The sequence below is a fragment of the Anser anser genome (assembly GCF_964211835.1).
Source record: "Anser anser genome assembly, chromosome: 1".
Lineage (NCBI taxonomy): Eukaryota > Metazoa > Chordata > Aves > Anseriformes > Anatidae > Anser > Anser anser.
In genome coordinates, this window is record NC_139720.1 from 95,962,198 (window position 1) to 95,975,051 (window position 12,854).

At 41.5% G+C, this 12,854-nt stretch overlaps 1 protein-coding gene across 2 annotated transcripts in view; it reads right to left on the reverse strand.

Annotated features, from left to right (window-relative positions):
- Nucleotides 1-6,411: 6,411 nt before the first annotated feature.
- The window catches only part of F5 (coagulation factor V), a 40,565-nt gene continuing 34,122 nt past the window's right edge, over nucleotides 6,412-12,854 (reverse strand). For both annotated transcript variants that reach the window (XM_083820408.1, XM_083820409.1), the window contains exons 21-25: nucleotides 11,723-11,878; nucleotides 10,805-10,949; nucleotides 10,501-10,649; nucleotides 9,196-9,378; nucleotides 6,412-8,432 (exon numbers count right to left, since the gene is read on the reverse strand). In XM_083820408.1, the coding sequence (XP_083676534.1) occupies nucleotides 8,244-8,432; nucleotides 9,196-9,378; nucleotides 10,501-10,649; nucleotides 10,805-10,949; nucleotides 11,723-11,878 (822 nt within the window). In that variant the 3' untranslated portion in view covers nucleotides 6,412-8,243. The remainder of the gene's footprint in view (nucleotides 8,433-9,195; nucleotides 9,379-10,500; nucleotides 10,650-10,804; nucleotides 10,950-11,722; nucleotides 11,879-12,854) is intronic.

Genomic DNA, 12,854 nt, shown 5'->3' on the forward strand with positions numbered 1-12,854 from the left:
AATAACCTTATGTTAGTACTAGAAAATAATTTGGTTTGTTCCAAAGCTATGTGTTTTTTCATCTCTAGCTTCCTAATCAGATAATATGAAGAATGTTTTGAAAATGACTACCTTCCACAGAGGATGAAACCATTTTCCAGAGAAAAGCACCCTCTTATTGGAAAAATGTGACTGGTTTGAGCAATCACTCAAAATTTTAATAGAAAGCAAAGCCATAAGGTATCCATTTAAAACTTGTGTCTAATCTTGGATACATTAATGCAATTTGCATTAAAATGAATGCCAGTTGGGTAGCAGTAAGCAGGCCCTTATCTTCAGCTGGCCTACAAAGAAGCCCAAGCAAGTGTAATGGAGGAAATGTGAACTTCTGAGAATCCCACCGCAACCTGGTGGCTGCAGGCTTCAGGTCAGTGCCCACTGCCTCAGAGGGCCTTCTCTGCTGGATTCACCTGGATACAGATCTATTGTACCTCACCCAGTCACTCCTTTGGTGGTAACTTCTGTGTTGTGCTACCTCACCACCCAGAACGGCCTTCAGAGTGTAAGGGTTTCCTCAAACAACCTCTTTACGAGGAGCCTCACCTTCGTTTAACATAGGCAGTAGCATGCTAGAAGGCTCTTTGGCTGGCTAGGGGACCTGCCCGCTCTTCTTCCTGCTCCTCTGTTGCACAAGGGAAGCTTGAAATCCGTCTGTACTTGCCCCAAGAACTCTTCAGATTCTCAGACCAATCTCTGAAATTGCTGTTGGCACTTTGGAAGAAAAGAGTAACACCAAGCCCTTCAGCATGGCACTGTTGCTGCTTTCCTTAGTGCTAAGGACTATGAATTCTTTTTGTTTTAATCTAGGGTGGAAGCACCCTTAGGGGATGCTTGATTAGGCACGAGATCCAAGCAACTCATCTAAATGCACAGTACAGTCTGAGACTCAAAAACGTTTTAAGGTCACATCTTACCTGCACCATAAACTCTGATTAAGTTTCACACAGAAATGCACCAGAGGGGAGCACTGTTAACCAGTTCTGGCCTGTATTTTATTATGGAGGATTTTATAAAATGTACGCACGAGAAAAGTTCTCTTAAATTCTTGCCAAGCTGTTTGGAGAAAAGCTTCTGTAAGTTAAAAACTTTACGCGCTCTTGTGAAGCCAGTAGGTGAAAGCACTAAGATGGTGCAAGTAACTTGGAAACTCACCAAAAGCAGGCAGTAAACCAGATTTTTTTCCATGCTGCGCATGGACGTAACTCTGAGAAAAGGCAGGAACTAATTTCTGTGCTTTTATAATTTTGTCTGATTAATTAATTTGAGGAATTAGACTTTATTAACTATCATGTATAATGGAATGCAACAGCAGTGTGAACAGAAAAAACAACAACAACAAAAATATTTCTGAAATGATTAGTTTACAACAAGGCCTATAGAGTGTAGCTACCTATAAGAACAGAAGATTGGTTGCAACTTTGAAGGTCCATCTCTTCTAGATCCTCCTGGCTGATCCTTTGATTTGGGGTCTCTCAACAGGAGACTTCCAGAAATTAAACAGTCATGAAGGGCTAATTTAAAAGCTTTGCCATTGATTACTTTACTCAGATGCCTTATTTCCTGTTTTTTCCTAAGCTCCTAGGGTTTGTTAATTCCAAACATTTAAGATGTCACATTTTCAGTAAATATGCACCCCAATTCAAGAGAATAGGCCTGTCCTCCAAGCACAGGGCATGTGTTTCCCTGGGATCAAAAACAATGGAACAACATAATTTAATTGGAGGGAAGAACATAGTGTTTTCCCATGTCAGGACCTCAAGCAGTAAATTCCTGTTGTTAAAAAAAAATTAAGAAAGACAACAAAATTGACTCATCTCCATGATCCCCTCCTCTTTTAGAATTCTTTCCCCTCTTTAAAAAATAAGGATGCACAAATTTTGCTTGGATATTCTTCCAATGCCACAGCCATTTTTGGAGCCATTCTGGCTTTTGAGAGCAGGAAATCTCTTGGGGGTACCTTGTAATTTTGTATTTTACAGAGGTAAAGTGAGCGTCAGTAGTCGTCGTCATCACTGTATTGCTACCATCTGATCAATTGCTCTTGAACTGTAAGAAAAGGTCCCTCGCTAAAGGAATGCAACAGCTCTTCTCTGTAGCATGAACCAATGTCAAATATTTTCTGCTTCTACTTTACTACAACACAGTCTGGACGTCCAAGAGTCCAAGACATTTTAGTACTCTAGTTCCATGCAAATTCATATTATTATTATTATTTTTACTATTATTGAAATGTCTCTGCTTTTTACCTGTAGTTCATGACTTATTGTCCACATTGTTCCTCCATGTATCCCCTTCAGTGCTGTCTTCATCACCTCTAGTTTCACACTTGCTGGGTCTTTTGTTCAACAAGAGTGGTAAGCCAAGCATACCCTGAAAACTGTGCAAGGGGGAAGAAACAGCAGCACTGCAGTTTACTGGAACACAGCTGACAGAGAAGCCAGTACAAAATCCAAGCTGTGGAGACCTGCAGAAGCCTTAGGACACACAGCAGCCACCTCTGCAAAGTATAGGAGCTGTTAGGAGGCAGGTGGCTACCTAAAGCCTCTGGCAGAAGCTTTATCCACTGGACACTATGGCACCCGGTGCATTTGACACAGTGCAGGCTGAAGCACATGGCCACTGGAAATAAGACATTTATGGCTGAAGGACTTGTTTGTGGAATCACTTGCCACGGGTTATCAGATTAACCCTTAGTCTAAGATGGATCACGTTGTACAGCATTATGCATTTCCATTATGGGCAAAACATTTTTGAAATGTTTTTCGGTTGGCTACTGGGAAAAAAAACAACGGAAAAGTCACTTAAGTCTGCTACAGATGGGGACACTGATGTACAAATTTTCCTGATAAGTGCCTAAAGAGGGCTGTTATAAAGAACAGCAAACAGTGGATCAAATAGAGTTAGAAGAAACAAACCCAGTACTTTTTGAAAATAAAAAAGCACAAGGATCAGACTGAATTAGCTTGTGCCTCTGGACATACCTAGTTGCCAGTGGGCTTAGCATAGCATTTGTCCCACTAGGAGAGGTGTTACAGATGTTCCCAGGAACACTGGGAACGATTCCGTGGCCCATTTTGGAGGGTGCTATACAAACTTCCAAGACAATGGAGTCTCTACCCAGAGGAGGTTATTGTAATTAAAGCATGATGCAAGTACTGGGTGTAACAAGCAAGTGCAGAATAGGGCACAGTAATGATAGGAAAGTGTGGGTGGATGAACTGGGTGGATGCTATACAACTAACATGAATAAACATAACAAAGTAAAGGAGTGAGAGCAAGAAGAGGAACACTCAATGCTCGTTAAGTGGAACGACTGACTCACTAATACCAAGCAGCAATTGGTCACCCCAGGACACTGTTGCATATCATTTTTGTGGTACTATATAGTAACATGTAATAAACAGTCTTCCCTAGCACATCTGTGTGCATGGGCACAGCTTTTACCTTCCTCCTTCAGGTAAGTCTCCAAAAGGTCTTTTCCTGTCATAGAAGATACCACCTGTGCATCACTGCTTATGAAGTTGCAATCCCCCCCTTTTTTTTTTGTCCCTTAGCACAGTTCTAAAAACACCGGTGTTCATAGCCGTACCAGGGTGCACTGGAGGGTGCTCAAAAGGCTGGATCTTTCCCTGAAGTCCTAGCCAGATTCCTACTTGATGCTTTTTCTGGAGAGTTCTCCTGGCACTTCATATGGGCGTGCCTTACTTTTGCCACACATGCTCAGTGATGTCTAATATGTGAAGTACCCCGAAGCTCAGATTCACCTTTGCAAATCTCAGGAGGTTTCTGGGTAGCTGAACACAGACACATGATCTGCATCGACTCGAATCCATGGGTAATGCGCAGCTTTGTATCTCCATGGTGCTTTGCTATGCCTTTACAGCTACACTTCACAGCGCAGTCTGTACAAACCTGTCTGAGTACTGGGCTCACGCGTCTGGGTCTGGAGAAAAAACTACTGCGGTGCTGCTGTCAGCAGCTACTTTAGAGCTGCTCAACTGTGGTTACGTGCACTTCCTCCTCACTTCCCACCGACATGCAGACACAACCAGTTTCACAGCTTCTGCCTGTAGTCCAGCCACCACCACCTCTGGAAAGCAAAAAGAAACGCTTAGTGGCACCTAGTGAGAAAAGTGTGGGGATTCATGTGCACCTATCCCTTACTATCATCTGGAGATGCTCTGCTTTGGACACCCTGTGTCCTCCTGGAAGCTGAGATTATAGAGCAGCAACTCCATAACTATACCATTTGAGGCTACAAACAGTTAACGCTGGGGCTTTGGATCAAAAGGCCAGCATAAAGGCACCCACCTAGACTCATGTGTGAAGAAATTATTGGCAAGATGTGAATACTCTGCATTCTGACACTACATTTCTCCCTTAGTCCAAAAGAGCTTGTGTTTGTTAATGTTTCATGCTGTGATACACATCTCTGTTTTTTAGTTTGAGAGAACTGCAGGAGTTTTTGCTCTCCTTATGTATTTTACAATTAATTTCAACATACACAAGATTCCATCCTTTGGTGTGTAAAAGGTGGTACAAACCTGATCATTTTTACTACGTATTTCCAAAAGTCTTGGCAGATTCAATCTAAGCTGGCTGCCTCATAGACATGATAAAAATTCTTTGTTTTCCAGTCACCTAAGGGCTCATTGAACATAGCTTACCTTCAGTTTGGCAGATCCAGTACAGATATGTTTTCACATCTTGCTGTAAACTAGACCAAGAATTTGACCCCTCCACTTGCATATGGAAATACTTTGTGTACTTGGTCTTGCTGGGATGGAGTCAATTTTCTTCAGAGTAGCCCACGGGGTGCTGTGTTTTCAATTTGTGACTAGAACAGTATTGGCAAGGCACCAATGGTTTAGATATTGCTGAACAATGTTTGCACAGCGTCAAGGCCTTTCCTTTTTTCCACTTTGCCCCCGAAGCAAGTAGGTTGTGGAGTGAGAGGTGGGAGGTTGGGAGAGGACACGGCCATGACAGCTGATGCACACACTAAGCAAAGGGATATTCCGTGCTGTACGACATCGTGCTCAGCAATAAAAGCTGAGGGAAAGCAGGAGGAAGGGTGGCACATTTGCAGTCATGGCATTTGTCTGCCCAAGTAACTGCTATGCATGCTGAGACCCCAACTTCCAGGAAGTGGGTGGACATCTGCCTGCCAACGGGGAAGTAGTCAATCAGTTCCTGACTTTACTTTGCTTGCCCGCACAGCGTTGCTTATTAAACTGTCTTGATCTCGACCCACAGCTTATTCTCATTTTTGCCCTTTCAGTTCTCTCCCTCATCCTGCCAGGGGCAGCGTGTGAGCGGCTGGGTGGGGGCTCTGCTGCTGGCTGGGGTCAAGCTGCCCACTGGTCCCTGCCCAAAGTGTGGCAAAAGGGGTTCAAGATAATGACAGACCTGATCAGTGTGCCAGATGGAACTGATAGCTGTTAGAGCTGTTTAGCTGTTAATTAGCAGGGTCCTGGGCCTTACTGCTTATTAGAGTCTAGTGCTTGTTAGTGACTAGTTTTGACTTTTGCTGTTTAAGCCCTTATCATCTCACTGCGCTGTGCCCAGGAATATTGTGATAACAGTGATGGCCACGTGCCTGGGCTGGCAGGTGGCCTGGGCAATGCTGCCACACTGGTCATACTGGAACTCCAGCAAGAACCGGAGTCAAAGGGACTGTGACCATTGAGTAAGTCCACACTGAAGCAGATACACACTGTCGGAACCCGTGACTTGAGTTGCATGTTATAGGAAGTACTGCAATGTGAACCACCTGAACCAACAGAGCATGAGCCTCACAAAAAGCCAGGCAAGCGCAGCAGTGACCTGACCTGAGCTGGGTTTGGTGTGCAGGAACTCAAGACAACGCACCACCTCTGCTGTCCTGAGCAACTACTTTAGCAGGTGGAACTTGTGTCATGGGCTATGAACTGAATGGACATTTTACAGGGACGGACCATAGGCTAAGGGAACAACATCTGTGTAGGTATCAGAGGATGAGAAGGGAGGGAGGAGTTAATGAGGATCTTGATATATTGTAGTGTAGTAGGACCTGAGCATGATCTAAATGTTATAGAGTAAGGAGTAGAGATTGTACTAGGCCTGGCAGGGATGGAGTTAATTTTCTTCAGAGCAGCCTATATGGTACTGTGTTTTGGATTTGTGACTAAAACAATGCTGACAACATGCCAATGGTTTAGCTGTTGCTGAACAGTGTTTGCACAGTGCCAAGGTCTTTTCTTTTTCCCCAGTCTGTCCCTGCACCAAATAGGCTGGGGGTGCACAAGAGGTGGAAAGGGGGCACAACCAGGACAGCTGACCCCAAACTGACCAACGCCCCATCCCTAAGCAAGCAGAAGCAGAGCCTCCAACTTGGAACATTGATGCGAATATATTTACTCCTGCTCCTGCACTTGTCTAACTTTACATATATAATAAAGGTTATAAGCAAGTAATTAGTTTAAGAACATGGCCTTCTTAAATATAGATTTGTTTAGCACTCATCACACAAAATTCTAATTCTACCAAAGTTAGCTAGCATTCATTATTTGTATTCTCAGGTGAAACCTTTCTCCACAGGTTTAAATTACTTAAAAAAAAAAAAAAAGTGAAGGGGGCTTTTATTGCAATTTCATCATTGTATCAAACAAAAATAAATTAAGCAACATTAAAAGATCAGTCTCTTAATATTTTCTAAGATAAAACAATTTTCCATACAGTTTCACAATTTGAAATTAATTCTAATTAGCACTGAAATTTCCCACTGAGCAGAAAATTTTACTTTTGTGATGCAAATTTCCACTAATTATTGCCAAAGAGGTATGACTGTCAAGGCAAATATACAAATTAAAATGTTGATGGTTTTCATGCTGCAGTATTATCTTTATTTTCCAGTGAAAAATGATAAGTTTGTGACATAGTAAAAAAAAAAAAAAAAGGAAAAATATTTTAGTTGTATACTTCTTTACACTCCTTTTCTATATCTTTATTTTGAATGGTCTATAAGGTACAAGATTTGAAAAGCTACTGAAATAACTCAGATAATACCATATGAGGATCAAAGACAAACTACTTCAAAAATTCCACCCTTCTCAAGGAAACCATGTGATAAATGGGAGGTTTGCAATTAATTTACAGGATAGAATCCAATGACACTAGTGAAAGCCTAGCTAAAACTGCTGGAATGAATTCATGGACTGCATTTGTATTTTCACTAAATGTAGTCACCCTGGGAAAAAGATGTGTACACTCTACACAAGAGTAGCTCCTCTAGTGAAAACACTGTCAGTGCTAAATAAGATGCAGGTGTTTATTATCCAGTTTCATCTGCTCCTCCTCTGCTACCACCAGGTTGTATTTTCAACAGCTAAAGTTCTCAATGCTACCTATTCAGGGAGCTCCTCATAGTCTAAAAGTTTGTATGAGGCTGAAAGTAAGGAGTTCTGGATTTTCCCTTTGGTTCTGCCATTGCTGTTCCATGACCTGGGGTAAATCACTTCCCTTCTCGCTTCTGGGAAAGAAAGATATGGCTGACTCTTCCTCCCCTTGCCAGGACACTTAAGTTAAACTATGTGAAATCCATAGCTTTTCCACTGTGCTTGGTATGTAAGAACCAAATCAATAATGTGAACCCACATTCTCAAAGAAGGGATACTGCATATGCCTCAATACTGGGATGCATTCTACCTTTGGCATACTGTAGATAAAAGACACATGGAGGTGAGATTACCCCTACTATCACTTCTTACCTAGGCATTGCTGGAATGCAGCATGACAGCTCCATATCTGCATTTGTTTTCCATCTCAAGCACTATGTACAGAGAACATCCACCTGTAGCTGCCTATTCTTCCTCTACGCTGCAGAAGCATTACAAAATGGAGGCAATCAGTGCTCAGGATTAAGGCCTGAGTCTCTGTTCTCAGGGATTTAGAACTTAATTTTAAGTAGAAAGCAAGATTGTACTGCTTAGGATGAAGAAGAGATATATAAAACAGAAGAGACTTCTATTTCTTTACAGAGAAAAGAAGCTGTTTTTTGAAGTGTGTATTTATAGGAATGAACCATCTGCCAAAGAACTCCCTCAATTCTTGTTGGCAAAACATTAGGTCTTTTGATGAAGCACATATCCAAACTAATAAGTATGATTGCTTTAAGGATTAAAAAAAAAAAAAAAAAGTTGCTCTGCTTGATAAATGCAGAAGGGTTAAGAGCTCCCAGATTTTTCAGTCCTTTTCACAGCCAGACCCCCATCAAAATCACACCCAAAGAGTTCTACCCGAAGAGCAATTCCATGATACCATGTCTTTGGAACAATGCGGATAAGCCTGGACAGGATGGGTGGGTTAAAGAAATGCTTGACATGTCCATCGCTGTTTTCATTACCTGAGAAAACCTGCAAATACAAAACACACAATTAGTAAAAATGCAGCACATTAAAAATAAGCTGCTTTTTCTTTTTAAATGGTTCCTAGCTGTTGCGTTAGCCATCCAGGATAGGATGGACTGGCTAACTTCTGATTTTATTTAAGATCCAATCTGTTCCTAAAATGCTGGGTCGAAGTTATTTAAGTCACCAATATCAATATCTGAACAAATTAAACAGCCTCTGTTTCCATCCACATTTCAAAAGCTACCACTCTAATTGGGATGGATAACAAAAACAAAATTCTGTTATTTTACCTCCACTAACAGCCCTGGTGGGTCAGGTTGGTGTACAGTGATACAGGTAACAATATAAAATACTGTGCCTGCTCTGTGTGTATCTAGAGCCTTCCAGCTCTGTTACAACATAACAATTACAAAATAAAGGCAAAAACAAGAAAGTTGGAAAGAAGTCCTCAAAAATCCCTTGTTCATTCAAATTAAATGCTCTCGTGCATTCAAATTGAATGCCCTCCTTTACTAATAGCATCAGTTCCTTTTATCACAATGTTTACTGCTTTCTCTATGGATTTGGTGTTCTTTCCTTTCATGACTGTAAATTACTTTGAAAAATCAGATGGCTATTATGAAGTTATCTGTAGTAACCCCAGCTCCCAAACAATTTAGTGTCCTGTGAGAATATCTTTTTGGCTGGCTATTCTGCTTTTGGGCCCTGACCGTGCTCAGAATCTAAACCCAAGCAATGACAGAATTGTCTGAGCAGAGCATGATACCTTTGCCACTGAGCTTGAACCATCGGTATAGGATTTCCACTCTGAGCCTTCGTTGCTGTAGAGAATAACATAGGTTTTCACAAAGTTTTCAGATGATATGGACTTGACCCCCTGGGTAGCAACAGCAGTTATCTTCTTAATTGAGAGTAGATCAATTTGCAGCCACTGTTGGTTGTTGTTCGACTACAATTGATAAAAAGAGTTATCTATTAGCAAACATGTCTATGTCTTTATTTGCTTAATTGAAAATTCCTGTTTAAAGATAGTTAAGACTATCTGAGGAAAAAGTCAGAAGCATTTTTGGTGACCCATACAACTAACTTATTCACTGCAGATGGTGTATTTGGAGTCTTTTCACATTATTTTCTATGCATAATGAAAAATAACTGTATTAGGTTTATGTGGCAAGGTTTTGGTAGGGGGAAACTGCAGGGGTGGCTTCTCTGAGAAGAGACCAGGAGCTGCCCCATGTCAGATAGAGCCAGTTCCAGCTGGACCCACAGCTGAGCCAATGACCAATGCTGGTTATGCCTCTGTGATAACCAAAGGATAAAAACATACAGGAGCTGTCAGAGAGGAGTACAAAAATGTGAGAGAAACAACCCTGCAGACACAAGGGGAGGAGGTGCTCTAGGCACCAGAACTGATTCCCCTGCAGCCAATGGAGAAGACCATGGTGCAGCAGACTGTCTCTCTCCAGCATTAAAATTAAAAAAACAGTAGCTTCCAGCAAAATTCAAAGTGCCTTGTACATAATACTAATACCAAACACTTTAGAAAACAGTTGCTTCCAGCAAGTCTCCAGGTGCTTTGTAAAGAAATGCAGCTCCATTTTGCAGACACAGAAGCTCACATGTCTTGCTGAAAGTCATTCAGCAGAACAGTGGCAGAATGAACCACAGAATCTGCAGCCCCAGATCCATTATGCTGCTCTGCCTATCAACCAATCCAGGAAGGGTTTCTTTAACCGCTTGGAGCCAAATATTCAATCTGTATTCAACTCCTGAAATTAAAAGGGCTGTTTCTCTGCGGTGAAGTGCTGCAGGCTCTGGCCCAAAGGACACCATTGATCGCTCCAAAATATGATTTCATTGCTGTTGCTAACAGCTTAACAAGTTCTCTAATGAAAGAGAGTTAAATGGGCTTCTCAAAAGACGGCTAAAGAGCTGTGAAGTAAGCTGTGAGTAAAAGCTGTGAAGTCCATTTGGCACTGGACATGGTGTGCAGGAATTCCACGAGCACACAGGCAGCACAAATTTATTAACAGTAGCTGTCTTGCCCTTGTCCCTCTTTTTCACTTGTTACCTTAGCTCGCCAGGCATTTATCTTTCCTTTCTGATTGAGACGAGCAAGGGAAGGCTCCCATGTGTTAAACCAGGATGTCTTAACAGATGAGGCTGTTATCTGGGTATTCTTGATCACTCCATTTTCCATTCCAAGTGGCAAAGAGCAACCTGTTAAGAGAAGTGCCTTGTAGTTCTGTTCATCCGAATAGCCATAGCTTAAGCAACAATGTTGGAATTGAGAACACCCGCAATTTTAGCTTAATTTAACATATTAGTTCAAAAATTAGCCAGAAAGGAAGCACCAGCACATGATCTGTTCTTACCATCTACTTCACAGCCAAGGAGCTCCATGCGAAGAGTAGGCCTGTTATAGGCCTGTGTTGGGTAGACTCTGATATACTTAGCAATAATAGGGGGATCGATGATGTTCTCTTTTATACCATAGGCATCAGAATTACCTTCAAAAATCTATTAAAAAAATCCGCATGTAGTTAATATAATGCAAACACAAACTGAAAGCCCACGCTGATATGAAAGTGGTCTTTTATGCCACTAGCACCTTCCACTGTGACAGAGCAACCTATGCTGCAGGGCGACTTGAAATATCTCATAGTTCCACCTTAGCACATGTAGAAGCACCTGTAGGCCTCAGTTCAAATAAACAACCCATTGCTATGTGCTATATAAAACTGTACAAAGACATTAGTAGAGGCAAAAGGAGAGGTAAGAGAATAGGTTATTGGTTTAGGAGTTCCACCACAGACACCTCAGAGTAAATGGAATGGAGCTGTATTTGGTAGGGTTAGGCATAAAATGAGCCTCTTGCAGGGTATGACCATTCGTATTACACGGGCCTCCTACAGGCGTTTCAGACAGTTTAAAATTCAATTGTTGTGACAGCTGGAAGGAAGAGAAAGAAAACAGGATCTGGTAGGCCTAATTTTTAGTTCATCTTCCTGCTTGCTTCAAAAAGCCAATGTGGGCTTCAGAAATAAAAACAGGGAGAGATGTTTGTGAGAAAGCCAGACTCTACAGTCAAGGTTACAGGGCCAATCTAAACTCCAGCCTCGGAGGTTCCTCAACTTGTAATTTGTCTTCTAGTCTGAATGTGATTATTCGATAATTTGATTCAAGCACTATATTATTAAAGTCTCTGAAGACCACCAAAATAAAGTTATCACCTCACTGCATCATCTAATGAGGTTACCTAGGTTGTGGCAACCCCCGTAGCATGTACAGACCTTTTGTGCTTGAAAGCTGTCTCCTTTGAAGGTGTTCCACTTCCGTTTGTCTTTGCTGTATGCAATAAAGAACTTCTGGACGTACAAGGACTTTAAAAATTGTTTGGCACCCTGTGTCTGTATCCCAGTTAACAGAACTTGTCTTTGAAAGTCCACCTAGGAAATTTGAATGTTTATAAAGTCAATACTGCACAGTGAAGTAAGTGTCATTCTTTGACATCTACACAATTGCTTTGAGACCTGCATTTTGGTACCCACAATACTAATACTCTCAGGAGGAATACAAACAGATGGCAGAGTCCAAACAAATGCTTTCTCTAATATCATTTGTGAATTTCTGTGTGTATTTAGTTTCAGAGTCCATTTTAGTCCATTCAGTGTTCACCACAGCACTACAAAGACACCTCAGAATATCTGCATCTGTGCTAGGCAGAATTGCTATCTCCATTTTTACAGATAGACAGAAATAGTATAGAGAAAGTCAAGGCTCATATTTTCATAAGCCACCTCTAGTTTTGGATATTCAGGCTGAGGAATGGAATATGACATTCTGAAGTGCTAGATAGCCACCATCCCTTCTGACATCAGATTCAAGCGCTCAGCACGCAAGAAAAAATTAGCAAGATGTTCCTGTCAGCAGTGGAACTCATTCTCTGGCATATGCCATCCGCCCCACATCTCTGCATGCTTTCCTGCAATAACCTCAGCTTCTCACAACCACATCCCTTATCAAATTATTTCTCTTCCCAACATTCTTTACAGTTCCCCTACTTCACCTCCACTAACTTGATAGTATGTCAAACATTAGCAAGCCAAAAGTAACAGCTACTTGTTGAACTTACGCTGCAACACTAGTTCGAGTCTCTCTTCTCCCAACTGCACATTTTCATTTGATTTTTAAGAAATTAGCTATGTTCTGTAGATTTGGGTTTAAACTGGCTATCTGGTGCAAAAGTGATGGGAATAGAAGAAAGATGGAAGCGATGCAACTGATTAATGCAGTACTTGAAGCCATAATCACATAAGCTTCACTTCCCTGTGATGTGTCAAACTGGGCATAGAAGCATCCAGTAAAAACAAAAAACCTCCAAAACTATCTGAAGCAGTACTAGAGAGTATTACACTTCAAATG